This window comes from Leptinotarsa decemlineata, unplaced genomic scaffold (assembly GCF_025532065.1).
Source record: "Leptinotarsa decemlineata unplaced genomic scaffold, Ldec_3_MD MMD2_tig00026340_RagTag_RagTag, whole genome shotgun sequence".
NCBI lineage: Eukaryota > Metazoa > Arthropoda > Insecta > Coleoptera > Chrysomelidae > Leptinotarsa > Leptinotarsa decemlineata.
Genome location: NW_027412694.1, coordinates 5258358 through 5279803, shown reverse-complemented (window position 1 = coordinate 5279803; position 21446 = coordinate 5258358). Strand labels below are relative to the sequence as shown.

At 34.2% G+C, this 21446-nt stretch overlaps 1 protein-coding gene across 2 annotated transcripts in view; it reads right to left on the bottom strand.

Annotated features, from left to right (window-relative positions):
• The window catches only part of LOC111513159 (fatty acyl-CoA reductase wat), a 93605-nt gene that overhangs the window by 28901 nt on the left and 43258 nt on the right, over positions 1 to 21446 (bottom strand). For both annotated transcript variants that reach the window (XM_023169324.2, XM_074183567.1), the window contains exons 2-3: positions 16029 to 16314; positions 7455 to 7703 (exon numbers count right to left, since the gene is read on the bottom strand). In XM_023169324.2, the coding sequence (XP_023025092.2) occupies positions 7455 to 7703; positions 16029 to 16295 (516 nt within the window). In that variant the 5' untranslated portion in view covers positions 16296 to 16314. The remainder of the gene's footprint in view (positions 1 to 7454; positions 7704 to 16028; positions 16315 to 21446) is intronic.

Here is a 21446-nt window from a genome sequence, read left to right as displayed (position 1 = left end):
GTGGCGTTAGATCGTCCAATTCTCTCCTTCTGGTGAAGGAGATTATCACAATTTTGCTGGGGTTGACAGACATCTGCTCCCTCAGGCATTGACTGTGAACAACATCCAACGTGCTTTGGAGGATATTACAAGGTACCTTTCTATATGCCTCACCTATACTGTCGATGTTATTGTATGCATCGCCACCGTCGCGTCGCCTCGGCGTCCCTCGCCTGTCGCCATTTTCGTGCTCGCAGCCTTAGAGTAGGTATTGTTGATATATTTTAATAATAATGATTTCAATAATAATGATATTACCCAGTAGTAGTAACCAAGGGACATATAGCACATTTCTCATGAACCTCAGAACATTATAAATGGAAAATAATGCATCGAGATATCATGCGAGAAATGACAAAAATACAAAATCAGTTCAATGAATACCTTCTCATCGTCATCAATGATCTAATCAAATATTCAATAGCAATTTCGATGGAAAATCAAGAGGATGCCACTGCATCCCACCCACAATCACACTATAGTTTGATATTTGCAGAATTTGTCAACGTGGAATACTCAGCTAGGTTAGGGCGGCCACACTCGTACAGTTTCAACGTCTATAACTGTTAGTTATAGATGTCAATTTCAGTTGAACTCAATTGTTAATTTAAAGTGAGAAAATTGAATTTCAATATTTTTAATTGAGAGGATTGACTGAACTGAGTGTGTGTGTGGGGGTTTGACTGAACACTGCTCAGTTCAGTTTGTTACAGGAGCGACCGCCCCAATGTTTTGTTCATTTTCCATTTGAATTATACGTAAATTTCAATTTTTTTATGAAATTTTTGTTGAAGCGGAAAAATATTCGTTGTCGTTGGAATCCAGTGTAAAACCTGATCAAGATGATTAGATTGAATGTTTGTGTGCTGTGAGTTAAAACTGAACGTGTGTAGTCGGCCTTAAGCACTCTTTACACCGTATACAACAATCAGTTTTGAACCATTTGAGTTTTTGTTCCTGCAGGAAACCTATATTTTCTTAAGAAAAAGACACACTGTGCAAAAGTAGCGATTCACATTGTATTTGAATCGCTGAAAACTGAATTCATTTGCAAAAACGTTCTCAGGAAATTTATTCCACCTGAAAGCATTTCTCCAAATGGAAGAGTTCTCAAATAGTGAAGTTCAAGGTGTACTGAGTTGAACCTCAAAATGATGAAAAGCCACAGTCCGTCGCATATTTCTGATATGTACCACTCTTGGTGGAATCAAATGTGCCAAGTCACTTGAACAAACCCCGTGAAAGTATCTATAAAAGAGAGACAAACCTCCAATATTTCTTCGATATTCCAGACTATCGAAGTTGCAATTATTGTTCGTGTCTCTATTCAGTCGGATGGCTTTTTTCTGGATGGAATCCAGCAACTTCTTAGGGGCAGAGCTTCATACATAAGAACAAGAACAGAAGGTCTGATCTGAACTTTATGAAACATCAAAAGCTACTGAGGTGTGTACAGTTTTCTGGTTCGAAATCGTGTTTCAAACTTTTCAAAGCAACATCTGCAATTCCAGCGACATGATTGTGCCAAGACAAACTGATGTCCATTTTAACTCTCTTCGATAACAAAGTTATCGAAGCAGAGAGCAGTTCAGAGACATTATTTTTTTGTAGAAAACCGATGCCTGGGTTTTTGTGGCATTGAATTGCACTTGGTTTCCTTATTGAGATATGCAACCTCCTGCTGCCGGTGAAGATGTGCATCCGCAGCTGATGTTCTGGAATTCGAATTCAATGACGAGACAAGTGGGTTGTCGTCAGCAAAGTGATATATTGGATTCTTGTTTTTTTTTCAATATGTCGTTGATACACAATACAAAGAGGGTTGGAGACAATATAGATCCACGGGAAACACCAGCGAAAGTATTCGAGAGATATCCATCGACGACCACTTGTAGTAACATTTTTTCAGGAAGCTCGAGAGCCATACACAAAAATTATTCGACATACCATAGCATCGGAGTTTGTCCAGCGAATCCTCATGTTACAGATAGTCAAATGCCTTAGAAATATCAAGCTTAACAACTTTTGACTCTCCATGTTTCTCAATTGCGTTATTCCAAATATAAATTTTGTGAAGTTTTGACTTACAGCTTTAGCTACCGACCAGAGGCATCTAGACCCGTTGGGATTGGTAAACAGTTTATCCCTAATTCTCTAATTGTGAATTTCTTTGATTTCATTCATTCTAAGTTTGCAGCTGTTGCGAGCATTAACAAACCTAGTTCGGTTTTCGGAACTGACATTTTTACGCGACTGTCGGTAGGTGAGATTTTTGGAGGCGACAGTTTGCTCGCAATCTTTGTTGAACCAAAGTTTACCGTTACAAGTTCCTTTCATTGGAAAAGAAATATATGCATCCTTGGATGATAGAATAACTTCCTGAAACGTTATATAACTTCAACGATCATTGGAAACAAACATGTTTTGAAACTGCATATTCATTACTAAAAGAAGTGAATGTAGTGGTAAAATCAAAAAAACTCTTGCGATATAATAGAAGTGGATTTCAATTAAAATGTCACATTATAAGTTAACAGAAAAGAATGAAAAAAATTGAAGAACGATTTGGCAAACACAAAATACATTGTTATTTTTCTATATGAAATAACCAATTTTTGTATCGCAGGTTTCCTCAAAAGGGTTCAAAATATCATTTGAGCCCGGATTCAAACTATAAACAAATCGATACACTGGATTTATGAAAAGTCGGTTGAAGAATGATCATTTATCTAGACCTATAGGATTATTTTGAAAAGTATGAACTCATTAATTTCAACACAAATAAAACAAATGTATTATTTGAGCGGGAGACGAAATCTTTGTTTGAAGGTGGTTGACAAGTATCACGGTGAATTTCATTAGTTCGAACTTCCAGTGTTCAATATGATATTAAAAGATTTGAAATCACTGAAAGAACTAATAAATTTGAAAATAAAAATGAAAAGCAGAAAGTAACAATTATATTAAGCAAAAACCTTGAAATTGAACTACAATGAAATGATATACAAGCGAAAAATTGAAAATTAAACAATAAAAATAAATAAAAATCAACAGTCATGACGATTGTGGATACTAACAATCGAAACGTCGTGAAGTGACCTTACGTTTTCATTGCTTTTTAATTATTCAATTTTCAATTTTCTGCTTTCATTAAATTCTATTGTGATTCAGTTCCAGGGTCTTTGCACATAATTAGAGTTATCCTGAAAATTTTGAAAAGAAACTTGGATTAGATAATTTAGGAAACATTTGCTACGTGAATAGCATTTTACAAGTGTTGTTCATGATGAAAAATTTCAAGAACGGGGTTTTAATGGTGAACGAGAACGAGAATGTTTCCTACTATTTCACCAAACTCAAACACCTGTTCATGCAGCTGCAGTTTCGTAAGAATGTATCATATTTTCCTCCAACCGATTTCCTGGAGTCTTTGAAGTCCACTAGATACTCGTTAGGACAACAAGAGGATTGTTCTGTGTTCTTGTGGGCAAAACAATAGCAGATCGCTCTGGATTGAATGATTCCATACAGTCTACCTCGTCTTGTGTTTGTAAATCTTTTCTCGCAAAAATCTTCACTGGTTTACTTTGTAGTAAATGTTCAAGAGGTAGCGAAAACGTATATGAATTTCTGGAATTTCATCTAGCGTTTCCTAATATGACTAATAACCAGTCCGTGCAAAGCTTATTGTTAAATCATTTAACAGGTGATGATCGACTGTATTGCCAAACATGCGCCAAACTCACTGACTATTATAAAAAAACAAGTATAGCTGAGGCACCAGTCAATCTAATAATAACACTGATGACTCAACCTCTGACGGATGCACCAAACTCTTTCGAAGGTTTGAAATAGATGAAGACTTCAATCTAGCAGACAACTATTATAATATCAATGCAGTCATTGTTCACTATGGTTCTGGTGTTGAATCTGGTCATTATTACGCCTTGGTCAAAGATGAAACGAACTTGTTAAAGTTTGACGATAGTCGTGTCACGAAGTGTTCTGTCGATGTATTGAATTTATTGGAGTCTCTGAAGAAACCCTACATTGTTTTATGAGAGAGATGACATTAGCAGATCAAGATCTTGAGATGATGAAGTGCTGCAGGTTTTTCCGGGTTTTCTTGCAGCTGAAAAAGCAAATGCGCCACTGGAATCAATGAAGTCGGCCCGGAGCACCAATTAATTTTTATTTTTGTTTTATACTTTCACAAATGAAGTTTGATATATGTTTTATTTCATTCTGTTCATTTCAATTTTAGATTTCATTAGTTCTTTCGGGGATTTAAAATCATATCATATTAGACAAATGGAAGTCCTAATTAATGAAATTCATACTATAAAAAAATATTTTTTTCCCTTCAGAACATACTTATTCAAAAAAAAATATACCTTTTGAAACACTAGCAGTTTGAGAATGGATAAAAAAACTGAAGGAGGTTTGAATAATGAAATGCAGTATGGGTATTTTAAAAGTATTATTTGTCACGTGTGATGAAGACGATGCTATTTATTTCAATCCGCGAATCAGTACGATGAAGAATAATGAATATTGATGTAGAAAATCGTCTAGCCTGTAAGATAAATGAACCAGTTTCTTTATTTGATATATTCTTTCATCCTCTCAATTAGAAATTGGTCCAAAGTTAATAATCATATGAGTGACTTGACATTTCCAATCACAACTGTTATTGAAAACATGCATATAATAAATGGAGAAAGGTATAACGAGAACCTCTGGCGTAGATCAAATTATCTACAAGGCCAGTCTCAACTTACCTACACTGTAAGTTAATAGACTGACACCTATGATAAAACAAATACTTCCCTGGCTAATAGCACGAAGGGCGTTGGATTATATCCGATAGGTGTCAGAGCAGGATTCCTCACTGAAGTTATTTCTGCATATGCTGCAAACAAATATTCCTGGCTTTTTTTGCACCACACAATCAATATGTGAATTTTAACAAAATATATGAATTGAAGAAGATTAACAATTCAAAAGATCTGGTAAAATCTAAAAATCTGTTTTTCCGTTAACCACTGGTCACCCCCTAGGAGCTGAAAATTATCGAGGTTTCCTTCTCCAACGTGCAATTCCCAGCACGGGATTGTCCAGCCTGTCGGCTCGAACCACCGTTCATCTTAACGGTGGATTGAATGAGTGAAATGAACCACTCACGCCAATCTAGCTCAAATTGCCCAGTATATACAGAATTTTTCATTCCACACAATAGCTTCTTCAGGCGTGTCTTTTCGCCTGGGGAAGCTATTTTATAGCGAAACACGTGTTGCGGATTTGTAAAACTGTTTAGTGAAAATATCACAATAAAGTGTTCTTTGAATACACTATATTGCTTCTATAGATTTGAAGAGGAAAGTGAAATTAAATTTTTCAAATTTAGTTTCATCGAACAAATTGGAAGGTCTCCCAATGAACTCAAAGAATTATAATGATTTTTAATGAATAACTGCAAGAACTTCAGAATAGTGAAAATCATTCTCTATTTACAGTGAAAAAGTGATCTAATTCACTATGTGTGTTTGTTATTTTGTAATTTTCGAATTTTGCATACTCGATGTGAAAATATCAATTCAATCTTTCCTTGCCTTTTTCGAATGGAATTGCAGTTACAGATCCAATAGAACTATACGATAGTAGAAAAACATGGCGTGTCAACGAAAATGGCACCTTGCCTAGGTACAATTTTCAAAATCAGAACAAAATTATTTTAAAGTAATTTCTTAATTTGTTTGTTACCTTTATTACTGTGAATTCACATCAGGATTTATTATTCTGATCATGCATTCATTTGAGCTAGTTTTGGAAAGTTAATATTACATTTTGCTGACAATATTTTATGAAGTTCGATGACTTTTCTCACCTCATTTAAATAATTTCATTTCTATTGGTTACAAACCGAAACGTAATACAAATAGCGTCTACTATTGCATAACAGAATACACCCATTTGATAGAATTATTCACAGACTAGTAAATGTTTTTTTTTCTATGGGAATTTCAATAGAAGGTGAATTTGATAACACAAATTACGATCAACAGTGATTGAGATAACACTCTGAAAGAAAAATTACAGAATGTTAACCTTTTATTTGAGCTAACTTTCTATAAATATTTCAGTTTCTTGCAAAATTAAGGTATGAATATGGCTCATGAAACCAATAATAACTAAGGCATGCATATTGAAAATAACAAGACAAGAGTTTGGTTCAAATAGATCAGGAGTTTATTGATGTCGTGTGAATGATATTCTATATATACCATGGATCAAACTGGAAGAACACTTGAAGCACCTATAAAAGAACATAGAAAAAAATGCAAAACTGGAAGAGTGAACTTCATCGAAGAATAGAGATTTGAAACTGAGCCTGGAATGAAAATTAACTCGCCTCTGCTAATTTACTTTAGCAAATAATCGTTCTTTCTCTCCTAGAATAATCACTATGTGATAATGATCAATTTACTCGTCTGTTTTTACTAGGGCCAATAAATTGAAGGATATATCCGGTCTTTCTGGAAAGAACAATTTTATGGAACAAGTACTCATTTTCAACCAATAGGTATCTTTGAGCTTATGAGCGATTCTGTGGGAATGATTTTTTCCATAAATGAGTCTCAAGCACGAGTTTTGGACTTATTGAATCTTGCGTTCGAACTGATCAGCTAAATGGGATCCATAAACAGTTGAAATGTGTTAAAACTATTTCTTCAAATGGGATCAATTTCAATTCATTTGAAAGTTGCTGCCTGACCCCATACATCAAATTAGAAGAAGAATATGCACGTCGTGTCAAGTTACTCACATATTTTTTAAATTTGAGTGTTTGGTCGAAGATGACACCAAAATTTTTCGCTTTCTTCACCAACACGATATTTACACCCTTTAAGCCTGAAATATCAAGTAACTTGGACTTGGGTTGAAATAATAGAACATATAGTTCAAGAGCTAACAGTGGTCTGTTGTAGCCCTATAAAAATATAGTGTCTTTACAAACTATTCTACAAAAATAATTTACATCTAAAGCTGATATGGACACGTATCGTTAAAAAATTAACTTGTACAACTAAGAAGCGAGAGTATACAGATCCTGTATTGAAACACGTTCGACTCAATGAATGTGAACTTATTATACTAGTAGCTGAACATTCCTTCACTTGGCAAGTGATTTCATGTGTCTTTATATTAAGCCGATTGCTTCCTTTCTTCGGCAGCTTCCCGAATTTTTGTGTAAAGACAAAAGAAACAAATCCAAAAAGCTATTTTTCTCAAAAACTAAAAAATAAAGCCCGTTCGATTTGTAATTTACGATCTTCAATCAAACCTATGATTATATGAAAAATATTCAAACAATAACGGTTATAGCTGAAAACGTTGCTATTGTGTGTACTCACCCTCAATTTTTTAACGTGTTTTGCTATTCTCAATAAATCTCTTAGAGCTCTCACGTTGATATAAGTGGCTGTTCTGAGTTTTTCATCAAATCTTACTGTGGCTGCATAATGAAAAATGCAGTCAACCTCCGAAATAATTTTTTCTTGATCCTCTATACTGATTCCTAGATCTGGTAGACAAGCGTCTCCTTTGATGAATTCCACTTTACTTCTGAAATCCGGCTTCAATCTCTTCAGTGGATCAAAACTCTAAAAAAAAAAAAAATTAGTTAATAGTTTTCTTATCTTCTTTTGAGTGACTTGAATTTTGAGAGATAAGAAAGGAGTCTTGAAAACTAGTCGTTCCACTCGAATATTTAAACTCAACAACAATGCATGATCAACTCATATCCATTGAGTTCGTCTAATCTGAAAAAGGAAAAGGCGATGAAAACTACAAAAACTAAAAATTCGCAATTATTTCATAAAATTTAAGAAATCGAAGTGAGAATAAGCTGAAAATGTATAGAACAAATGATCCTTTATACTTCATCAAAGCATATACAAAATATTTTGGAAAGACAGAAACGATAGAGACACAAGACAACACGACTAGACACAAAGAAATCCAACCACCACCAATCGACTGAAAGGGAAATCATCAAGACTCTAATGAGCCATGCTTTCGTGCTCTGTTATATGAAGGAAGATCTCGAGAAGGAACCAGGGATCATCAAAAATGATCTTCATTGTAATAGTTACTCCAAAGTGATGGTGAAACAGACTTTGACTAAAAGACAGCAAGAGCCTCGCAAGGAAGAGGAGCCATCACAACTAGTACTTACAATTTCCTGCGTCAGAGGATTGTCGGAAAGGATGAGAAGGAACGAATCCATTGAATGGAATTCAATGGATATCACGCGAGTGCGGAAAATCCTATAACGGTGAAACTAAGAGGCCATCGAGAGTCCGCATTGACGAGCACAAGAAACACACATAGCGAGGAGAAAACAGCAAATCGGGAGCATGTTTGGACTCATCAACATAACATCAAATGGTCCCAAGATGAGATCATCCACAGGGAGTCACACTGGTTTCGGAGGAAATTCAAAGAAACCGCATGAATGTTTGTCCAACAACGTATTCAGAAAACCTCACATAGAGATACACAACATATGGAAACCCATAATCAAGCGGAAAACGGCCAACTCACCGCCAGTCAGCTCCTGTTAAACCGGTAAAGTGGAGAGAGGAACTAGGGAATAGATGAAAGCACTCGAATGAACTATATTATGGTCATGTCTTGGAGGAATGATCCCAGATATCACCCGAAGACGACTGTGAATACTAAAAATCGAAAAGTCGTGAAGTAACTTGGCTTAGAATCATTACTTTTTGATTGTTCAACTTTCAATTGTTGCTTGTATTTTATTTTATTGTGATTTGTTTTCACGGATTTTTTGCTTATTATTCGCCTATTTTTTTTGATTTTACTGATTCTTTCAAGGATTTCAAAACACCTTCAATTTCGGTATTTTTTTAATAATCAAACAATAGTATAGCAACACTATTCGATGAGAGAAAGCCAAAAGCTTTCTCAAGTGAAAAGGGAGGTCCTATGATACCTCCTTTGATAGATCTTCCAATTATGTATCCAACACTGGTTAGTTTAAAGAATCTGAAAATAAAAGACCAACAACAAAATATAAGAAAATAAGTATTTCGAAATGGAAAGTCAAAACATCCACCTCTTTCAACATAACTACTCAGATAGGTTCGGATGAATGCAATACGGAGAAAACTACTTATTTGGTTAATACCACGATGACAATGTCCAGCGCAGCGTAATATCAGCCAGAAAAGTAGGTGTTTTTCGGCAGGCATTTACGAGAACCTACTGTGAAGGTACATTGGGAGATATGAATGTTTCGAGATTCCAGCTGGAAATTTCAATTTTCTTATACGTAGACGGGGCCTGGGGAAATAACGTTCATGTCCATTATTTGTCGGGTTTGAGTTAAAAGTGGCATCAAACCCACTCCACACTGAACTTCACATCGCATACTCGTTTCATTTCTTAAATAATGGTGATTGAATTTTCCATGTCCAAGGGAAGGGGCGTTTAGGTCCAGGGGCTCCTGGGAAAGAAACCTCAATGTCCACTATGCAAGATTTCTTCCTAAATAGTACACAGTGTTAACCCGATGATTGGCGTGAATTAATAAATAGCAGAGTAAAGCCGTCACCTTTCGTCATCGTATACTGCGGAGATGATGTAGTTTCAAACATGGATACAATATATATCTGGAATGTACAGAAAACATGCCCTGATCGAAGTTCATATTGCACAAGAGCTCATATATCGATGAGTTCATTGAGTCGTCGATTCAAGAAAACGTAAAAAAACTAAGAAAAAGAAAGGTGTCACTGCAGCGACGACGTTGAACTCTTTGTATTCGGACCCAATCACATTTAAGTTAGGTAAATACAGAGATCTGCAACACCTAAAGTAGTTCTTACAAAGGGCCGAATGAAAAAAATTCTACTCTAACGTACAAGCAGACATAGATGATAAGACGCTGATGAACCAAACTACTAGGGAAGATATGTTGTTGAAAATTCACTTGCAATGAATATCATTTTGTAAGAATTTCAATTTTTCCCATAACAGTCTATTAAATAAACAGTTTTTGAACATGGTTGGTATTTTTAACAGATTTTACAACCCAAGTTTTACTATATATATATATATATATATATATATATATATATATATATATATATATATATATATATATATATATATGTATATATATATATATATATATAGTATATAATCTTGTTATAATCTATATGCACTTTTAAATCACAGTGGGACTACTAACAGAGGACATTATACAGCATACTGCAGACACCCGTATACTAGCGCGTGGCACAAATACAACGATTCACAGGTGTCACCAATTTCACCAAAGTCGCTTGTGAGTGGAGAAGCATACGTCCTCTTTTATGTAAAGGATGGAACAAAATCGTGCCTTCAAGATAACCGAGGGAAAGTTTAACTTTTAGTTTCTTCAATTTTGTAATTTTTTTCAACATCTCATTTTTGTAAATTTATATATATATATATATATATATATATATATATATATATATATATATATATATATATATATATATATATATATATATATATATATATATATACATATACGAATTGGGCCAAACAATATATTTGGGATATTACTTCATCTGGTAAGTCCGACCATGAAGCTATATTATGCTGCTGTAAAGAAGTGAATTTTAAAATAAACCTATATAAATAAATACAGATTCGATGGATCATATAGTGAAAACCACTATAAAATATTCTATAATACATACCTGAATACCATTTGGGATATTCTAAACAATAACCAGAATTCATTCTCAAATTTTCACAATCATTTGGTTAATACTTTCCATAGTTCATTTTTGATTCAAAAGTTGAAAATAAAGTACAGGAAACAATGAATTACTCGTGGCATAAAATTTTTGGCAAATAATATGCGATCGCTTCATTATTTTCGGAAGTTTAATGATAATATCTTATTTCAAATATATTTCAGTAGATACCGCAGCATCTATTAGGCAGGCAAAAAACAAAAGACAAGCAAAAGGAAGTTACTATAAAAATAAATTCGAGCAAGATGAAAACTTGGCAAGTAATTATTAACCGAAGAGGTTAATCTAATGAAATACATGAAGTTTCACTTTTACCAAACGTTCTTAACGAATATTACTGCTCTGTTGCAGAAAAATTGACTACTCAGAACGATCCTATGGAACAATTCAAAAAACCCCTTCATTTCTGAAACTTGCATTCTTTTTGACACTGATATTTATGAGCTGAAATAGGTGATTGTTTCCATTGGAATAAGTTGTCACCTGGTTACGACGACATTACAATATGTTGAAAAATCTCCCAGATAACACATTACAACTCTTAACCAACATTATTGATGTATCATTTCCATCAGGAAAGTTTCTTGATTTCCTGAAGGTATCATTGGTAAAACCACTATATACTGGTGGAAATCAGGATGATCCCTCGCATTATCGACCTATTTTCCTGAATCCCACATTAGGAAAAACTAGTCAAGATAAGGAAACCGTGTTTCTGTTGGAACATAAAATCGTTAATAAAAAACAGTTTGGCTTTCAAACTGGCAAAGCCATTTATGATGCAATTTTCTCACTTATGGAAAAAATTTATACTGAGATTTTTCGAAGGCTTTTGACTGTGTGGATCATGAAATACTATCACGGAAGCTTCCTTACTACACCTTCAGAGGAGTGATACTGAGCTGGTTCATCTCATATTTGTCAGGTCGTAGCCAGATGGTGGAAACAAATCATCGCTTAGAAATTGGGAAAATACGTAAGGGTGTGCCTCAAGGTTCAATACTATAAATATCTCAGAAAAATTCACACTATTTGCAGATGATACTACATTTTTTGGTAATTGTACAATGCAAATGATTGAAATAAAATCATATCCAACGGTATGATGAAAGTAAAGAGTTGTTGTGGTTCAACTCGTCTTTCTTTGAATATTTCAAAAATAATATAGTAAGTTTCAGATGTGAACTTGAGAAAATACCCATTGGGGATGATATCATTGAGAACTAAAGTAGCTCAAAATTTTCAGGAGTACATATCGTTTCATGCCTTGTGTGGCAAAGTGTCCTCTAGTTGTTATGCAGGCAGAATAGTCGCAAATGAACTTGATTCAACAACAGCTAAGACTGTTTATTTTTCTCTGGTGGAATCTCACCTGAGATATGGATTTCGTTCTCGAAGCGTATGTAGTGGTTATCTACTATAACCTATTTTAATTTTGCTAAAACAATCCGTAAGATATATGTGCAAATCAAAACGTACAGACTCTTGTAGATTACTCTTTACCACTGATGAAATTCTAATAGTGATTTCTTTCTTCATAATGGAAACATTGTTAAAAGATATTTGAACAAAAATTAATCCTCACCAACCCATTTTGTGACAAGGCAATCGAACAACAAACCTTTAAATGGGATTGTGAATTCGTGAGAGAGAAGATTAGTTTTTCGGAGTTAGAAACCTGTGCAGAAAGTGTCTTGCTTATATATTTATCTTTATATACAGTGCATTCCATTTAAAACGAGCCACCCTGAATAACTTTTGGTACAATGATTTGCAGGAAAAATAAAAAAACACATCATCCATAGTATACAGGAAGACATATTTTGACATATTCAAATTTGATGTTACTTTCCCAGCTCACCCCCAGAGCATGTCACCATTTTTTTTTAATGGATCGCCCTACATTGTTTCGCATCATCAGATGCTTCACGATGAGCAGATTTCACCAAAGTATAAAACTTTTGGAACAATGATTTTCAGCAAAAATAAAAGTTCACCTCAACAATAGTATACAGGGGGACACAAAGCATGTCACCATTTTTTTAAATGGATGAATTGTTTTTCATTATCAGATGTTCCATGATGAACATATTTCAAAAAAGTAGAACACATTATGGTCTGAAGTCCATAGTTTGGAAGCTGAAAATTATTTTAGTTGAAAACAAGCCACCTTGAATGAACTTATGTACAATCTGTTACCTTGATTTCATAGGTGTTTTTGTGAAGTTTACTTCAAAATAGTCTTATTTTGCCTAGTTAACTTTGAATTCGATATTCTCTTAATTTTGTATTTGTCTCATTTCACAAAAACGATTACCTACCAGGTTAGGTTACCATTGGTGTTTCTGTTTTGGTGAATTTTTGAAAAGCAATGGTTTATACGCTTTGGGAACGGTTTGAAATAGTAAGTCTGTACTACGTTATCACCCACATCACACATATATTCAATACCGCAATTGAAACAAACAGCTTTCCCACTTCATGGAAAGAACCTATTGTTTTACCGTTACCGAAGTGTGATAATCCAACAGAACTATCACACCTGAGGCCTATCAGTAAACTGCCTCTTCTTTCTAAAGCATTCGAACTGATCTTCAAAGATCAGATTAATTCATATGTATATAGTAATAACATCATCTCTGCCGTCCATTCAGGTTTCCTGCAACTGCTCATGCGAACATAACGCAGGATTTATTCAATTCAATTGATAAAAATGAATTGACTCTAATGGTACTCCTTGATTACAGTAAGGCATTTGATACAATGGACCATACACGTTTTTGTAAGAAGCTTTCGTATTTTGGATTTGATAAAACAGTGTTACGTTATTAGGGAGTTACCTACAAAATCGTATGCAAATTGTATGTATAGATGGTATATATTCTGATGCTTTACCAGTTTGTTTCGGAGTCCCTCAGAGATCAATTCTTGGTCCGATTTTGTTTTCAATATACATCTCGGATTTCCATAACATAATAAATAACTGCCGTATACATCATTACGCAGATGATACTCAGTTATACTATTCATTCAGTAGAAATAACTGGCAAGAAGCTGTTCATAATGTCAATCAGTTTCTGGAAAATCTCTCGCACGTGTCAGCTGCTCACAATCTTGAATTGAACACGACTAAATCCCAACTTTTACTGATAGGTTCGAAACGAAAAAGGACTGAAATTGAAGATCTGATCGATGTTCGACTTGGTAATGATACACTTTCGATAGTAAAGGAAAGCAAAAACCTGGGACTGTGGATAGACTCCGAACTCAGATTCCACAAGCATGTTAGTATAATTTGTCAGAACTCTTATATCTTACATCAGCTGTACCGAAATAGGGACTTGATAACATTCAGGCTTAAACTGAAGCTTTGCGGAGCACTGATATTATCCAGAGTATCTTACTGTGATATCATCTATGGGTTTGCCATAATAGTATCGGACATGAAACGCCACCAGAAAATTCAGAACAACTGTATACGGTTCTCTTATGGTGTAAGAAAGTTTGATCATATCTCAGCTGAATTTGAGGAATTTGGCTGGCTCAGACTGATTAAAATTAGGCAACTGCACCTTCTTGTTGCAACTCACAAATTGATCTCTCAAAAGAAACCTCAGTATTTATTTGTGATATACGTAACATTTGAAACACAGAGTCACTCTAAAACCCGAAATCGGGCAAATCTCTTGCTAATTTATCTCAGGAATCAGTCGTACAAATGTTTTCAGGATCCTTCATAAGTACAAATTTCATCTAAATAAGATTAAACCATGCATTGAACGAAGATGATTTCGATAGACGTATCGAGTTTTGAGAAAGTCTCACTAAAAGGATCAACTTGCATCCGAATTCCTTTTATAAAATTTGATTTTCGGTTCAATGTACGTCTAGTTTGAATGGAGAGGTAAATCGGCAAAATTGTTGATATTGGAGTGATACGAATCCTCATGTAGGTATATCGTCAAGTTCATACCCAACGACCTCAAAAACTTAATGTTTGGGCAGGAATTTTAGATGACAACATCATAGTACCTTTTTTATCGATGATAATTTGACTAGTGATAAATATTTCGTTATGTTGAAGAATCGAATAATACCGTGCATCAATAGGGCAATTGAGGAGGATATAAATTTATTTGAAAAAGAAATAGTTTTTCAGCAGGATGATGCACCTCATCATCATGCAGCTCCACTAAGGTTCCTGGATTTCACTCCTCTAGATTTCTATCTATGAGTGTATGAGATAGAATCAACAACATTGGAAGATTTGAGAGAGAATATCATGAGGTATTGCAGAGAAAAACCTCTCGAAATCCTCAACCATGTGAGGGCGGCAATACAAGCTCATTTTTACCATTATATGGAAGTTGATGGAAACGTTTTTGAACATTCACTATAGCAAAATTTTCTCTTCTCATTGTCCAGTCATCAGATTTTGATTTAAGAATTAATAAAAAATCCCTTTTTCTGATTTATTACTTCCATATTTGTCTCTAGGACGAAATGTAATTACGATGTCATCGATGACATACGTATATCAAACTTATTCCGTGAAATAACAATCGTAATTCATGAATCAACTGTGTATTTTTTCTTATAATGTTATCCAGATGGGTACTGAAGAACCCTAAGGCAAGTGTCTTATAGCGAAACATCGATGTCTACCAGCGAGGATGGCATTGTTCCATGTAAGTGCAATTTTTTTATTAAACTCCTGTGAATGATATCTGATTTTATTCCATAACGAATGTTTGGAATACAAACTGAGTAGATGATAGTGTCTTTTATATAATTTAGTCTTCATATAAAAGTATTTGTTTCGAAATAAATTTTCTTTCGTGTAATTCAATGTTTATATGGAAGTGGTTGTTTGAGGAGGGCTTTTTTTCCAGATTCGTGTCTGAAAGTTACTTCTTTGCATGATCTACGTATACAGTTACTTTTTTTAAAATTGATTACTTCCTTCCTTTCTTTGGAAGTTACCTACATTTTGCTGTATCAAAATGGAGTAGTAGTAAGCCAAAAACTTTCCCATAAATTAGTCTTTCCTAAAGATATAATCCTTTTAATATAATCAATGAGATATTTTCAACGATATGAAGTTCATTTTTTTTCAGTGAGTGTAGTTTGAAGTATTGATAATATACTTACCGGTTCGTCAAAGAGTTCTTCAAATCGTTTCTCAATATCCTTGCCTTTCTTTGACCTGACAAGGATGTAGATTTTCCTAACCGAGCAGGTTCGTAATAATTTTTCCATGCATAATTTTCCTAAAAATCCAGTAGCGCCTGTGATGAATATTGTAGAATTTTCATAGAAATTCAATAGATCGCTGTCTTGTTCCGGAACAACCATGTCAGCTGCCGTAATATCGTTCCCTTCCCTTTCATAATTTGAATGATTCTCTTGCTGGTTCATCTCTGGCGGTGTTTCAAAACTGAAAATAAAACGATAATGAAGGTTCACAAATATCTCATTTGAAAGCTATATTTGATGAGAAGCGTCAATAATTTTCCAATAAAAAAAATACTGAAGTCAAATTCAATATTGCTTCCTTCGTAGGAAAATTTTGAAGACGATATCTGAATATTGATATGAGTTTGGTGTTCCTGTAGAATAAAATATTTGCGATGGAAATTAAAGAAAGAAGAATGAAGGCAAATTTTCAGTTCTACCTCTGCTATTTCACAATACGGTGCTTTACAATTTAGCGGGATACCTTGGACAAGTAATATTGCTCTGGGAAATCCTACCATAAAATCCAGTCAAATTGAAATCGGAAGAGATCAGACTACTTTCAGAAGTGCTGTGTTCCAGGGTAATTCATTTAGCCACCCTTTTTCCAGGGGCAGCGTTAGGTGTGGGTGGTATTGGCGACCGCCTACGACCTCGCGGTGCAAAAGCCCTCACGCCTCAAAGCCGAAAATACATTACAAAAAAGTATGGCAAATCCAAAGACTCTCAGCTTTGGCAGTTTTATTCATTGAAACAGATATAGTATCAAAGACAAATTACGAACCAATAATTAGAAAGTTCAGTAAAATCGAAAGTAGAACATTTTTGTTCCTTCAATTCATTCTTTCCTTTTTCATTTTTCACTCCCGACGCAAAAAGGATGTTATAAGTTTGACCTCTGTATCTGTGTGTCTCTCTACGGCACTGTAGCACCTATACTAGTAGATCGATTTCGATGCGGTTTTTTTCATTTAAAAGCTTATTTTGTCGGGATGGTTCTTATATACGTTTCATGAAAATCGATCGAACTGTACAAAAGTTACCAGCTCATTTCCAAGATTATGAAGAGTATATTTTCAAGAGTATGTATAATAACATTTTTACTTTGACTTGATGCTGCAACAAGAACCATCTACAAAGGACAACTCGGCAACTTACGTGACGGTTCGTGCTTATTTTGAAAGTCTCAATGAATGGATAGCCGCAGAAGTGACTTTGACCGAAATTTTGATACAGCGACCTAGACATAAGGTTCTTCATTACTATTGTGTCGTTTTTTTTAAATTTTTTATTTTGTACTTATTTTTATGTTCCAAAAAAGTACATAAGTGAAAATGTTGGAACCTGAGCGTTTCTTAATGAATGAAATAATGTTGAATTTCAAATGTTTTTATTTTATTTCACGAACCGTTCTTGTTGCACCATCAGAGAGCCTCGTAAAACGTACCTTTCCAACATTAAATTCCCACACAGCACCAGATATTCATGGAATATTCCCTGTATATCATAAAACGAACGTATATATTCCAAATATTCAAATAATTCAATATTATTAAAAACAAAAATATTTGAAGATCTTAATCGAATGCATAACCTAATGTGTATAACCCTGATAGTGTTAACCAGTTTTTGAACTCAACGCGAAGATTCTGGATGAATTGCTCCAACAGCAACTGTTGGAAACGACAAAAAAATTTGAATGGGCCAATAAATGAACCAATTGCATCAATAAATTGGTTAATTCTCATCCTATTTGTCTTTTTGTATTTGAAATTATTTAATTACAAAGCGAAAAATCCTGGAAACAGAGAAATGGGGAAGTGAAGAATTGGAGTAAACGTTTCTCATTGGTCAATTGAAGTGTAGCGCGCGACAGTCGAATAAGCTCTGTGAAAGCGGCTGTCCCTTAATGCTTGGTACCTTTGCGTTTAATTCGACATTTGATTCAACATGGCGGTTGACGTGGCAGGTACGCGTGTGTAATGCATGGTGTGTTGGTGTTATTATCAAAGTATAATTCTGTCACGTTCAGTGTACCATTTATAATTTGGGGTTGTCCAATTTGCAGGACAGCGAATAGTTTGATTTTGGATCTTCAAACAGGAAAGTTGCATATATTCAGTCTTTAAGAAAAGTAAGTAAAATGCAATAGTATCGATAGTAAAGTCATGGTGATTAACCTACTATACATCATTTTAGGTTCGAGGAGAGTTGGTGTGTGGGATTTGTTGGTTTGACTGAGTACATGTTTGAACTAGAGTGATTTCAGTTGTGTATCTTCAATAGAGAAAAGTAAGTGAATGACACATTCTTTTGTATCATTTGCTTTCATAATTTTTATCACTCGTTTTCAAGATAGTATCAATTTGCCCAAATAGAAACAGAGTGGTACCTGGTACAGGCAGGTGCGCCAAGGAACTGAAAACGTAATGAGTACTTTTCAACAAGACAATGCAAGTTGCTCTCCAAGTCATGAAATGTTGTAAATGTTCATGAGTAACCTATGTGAAAAATATCTATTTTATTTTTATTCCAGTTTTATTGTGCCACTTTCAAATAGTGATAATGAACGTTAATGTACATTTTGTTCCAGGTATTACTATTGAAACACTGGCTGATACATTGTTGGACAAATATAAGGAAAACTATTCTGGTGAGCAAAGTTTGGATAACTTTGAGTAAGTGAAATTCATTGAAGAACCCATCATACCACTCATTTCAAATACTTCATTTGTGGGTTTATTTTTGTAAGTGAGAAACCTAACCTAACCTATTTCTTGATGTAATACATTTTTTCTTTTTCAATGAAATGATATATTTATTATTTTGTAATTAGTGCTGATGAATTCACAGAGTTGTTATTTTAGTATATTTTTTAGTATACATTCGTTTGAGAGTAGGAACATCCTAATATTTGTAATATGACAGTATTCAGGAATATTCTATTCAGTGAATAAATATTTTGAATTAGATTTTTTATTTTCAATATTGGTTGAAACGTCAAATATTTCAGTGTATATTGTTTTTAAAATATATTTGTTTATGAATATTATGTGTTTTATCACTTGTGTGAATCTTGCATCAAAATGCAATATATACATTCTTGGAATATTCCAAATATTCCTAGAATATTCATAAAATATATTTAAAGAATATTCTATGGTGTTTCCCTATTGTATATTCCTACAATAAACTAAGAATATCCTGAATATTTTATGAATATTCTTAATAGAATATACCTTACATATTCTAAGAATATTATAAGATATTCCAAAAATATTCCCAAGGAATATTCTTAAAATATATCAAAGGTTCACCAGGAGTACTTCCAGGGAATATTCTCCAGAAGATATATATATATATATATATATATATATATCCATGGCATATTCATAGCATAATACAATATCCTTAAATGTATATTCATGAAATATACCTGGAATATCTATTGCTATGTGAGTTTAGGTCTTGCGTTGCCACTGATTCTGTTACGGGCTCATATTTGAAGGGAAGGAAGGTTTCAGCCTTCTTCTTTTCCGTTTTGGAGAGGCGATGAGGCAAGTGACTTATTCCGAAACATTGATGTTCGCCATTGAGAATGACAAAGTGTGTGCATTTAAGGCCAAATAAGTACATGTTCCTAATGGCAATAACTTGTTTGATTTAAATGGAACGCCCCATATTTCATATCCACAGCATATGTCAAATTCATCCGTCTCCTGATAGTTAACAAGTAAAAAATGCACATTTTCATTTTGCAAATCAATTTTGAGAAATGCATTAATCAAGTCGCCTATTGTGTTCTCACAAGTGGTATTATAATTCACCAGTTATTTATTAGTGTTCAATTACGAATTGTACTGTGTGTGATAGCGGTTGTTTCTAATCTATAGTTCATCCGAAAGAAGAAAGAATTGACATGATTTGTATACTTAGAGAATGTCTTCAAAACTGTTTTCTGGCATCGCAAATTTACGCTGAAAGATTTCCCAACAGAAAACATCGAAATAAAGCAGCATTCGAAAGATTGTTGACACTATTTAGACGAACTGAAAGTGTCCAGTACGAAAAACTGTGATAAAACTCCATACAAGTCAAAACTTTATTGTGAAAAAATTTGGCATCAGTCAAGCAAACGTATCAAGAATTCTGAGAGGAAATTCCTGTAAAATCCAGCTTCACCACAAACTTTACGAAAACGATCATGGAAAACGAATTAAATTTTGTATGTGGTTATTAGATAATGCGTTAATTCAGATTTATCCATAGTCAACACAGATAGTCAGTGAATGTGTGGATGGAATGATGGGTCAATATTCAATTGGTCCAAGTATTATCAGGAACATAGGTGAAAGCAACGAGTATTCCTCAATTAGGATACATAACCCAAGAGAGAATCTCTGTTTATCTTCGTTTTTTTTGAAAGGTAGAAAATTCAAAGTTTATTGTTTTTTGTATGAACCAATATATACTAACGTATTATAGCGTATTTTCAAAAAAATAATCGGTTAGACCAGGGGTCTCCAAACTTTGAAGCCTTCGGGCCATAATGACTTTTTCAGTTTGTTCCAAGGGCCAATTTCTGCTCTTAACTATATTTCTAGACTAGGATAGTCGCAAAGTGCGTGACCTAAGCAAACTCACGCTTTTTTTGCATTTCAGTTATTATTGTGTATTGTGACACTTAACGACATCTATTGGCGAGTAGTGGTACTATGTACTATCTTTTTCAGCTACCCGCTAGGTAGCGTTAGGCGTAATTGAATATTTGGAATTACCGCGTTGGTTCGAAAAAGTTCTGGTTCTAGCTAGTGTATTCCGATCACCTATAGATGGCAGTAATAATTGCATATAAAAAGGCTAGCGGCGCAACTGCGAGTTAGTCTGCGTAGGAAAGGCGAAGGAAGCGAAACTGTCTATTGTGAAATAAAGTAACACCCGTCAATAAAAGTATTTTGATTTGACTTATTGTTTTTATGTGTGATTTGTTAGTATAGAAAAGAAGCGAAAAATCGACAGTGAATGCAGAACGTTTCAAGAAAAATGGAATTTTCAGTATTTTGTGATTGAGTCGAGTAATAAGGCGCTATGTTTAATTTGTAATGAAACCATAGCTGTTCTCAAAGACTAGAACATTAAAGGACACTATGAATCGAAACATCTTCAAAGTTACTCCAAGTATGCAGGAAGTTTGCGGAAGGAAAAATTTGAAGCTTTGAAACGCGGACTCAAATCGCAGCAATCTTTGTTTACCAAAGCGAATACTGAACAAGAGTCTGCAACTCGCGCCAGCTTTCGTGTGGCTCTTGAAATCGGAAAACGTGGCAAACCATT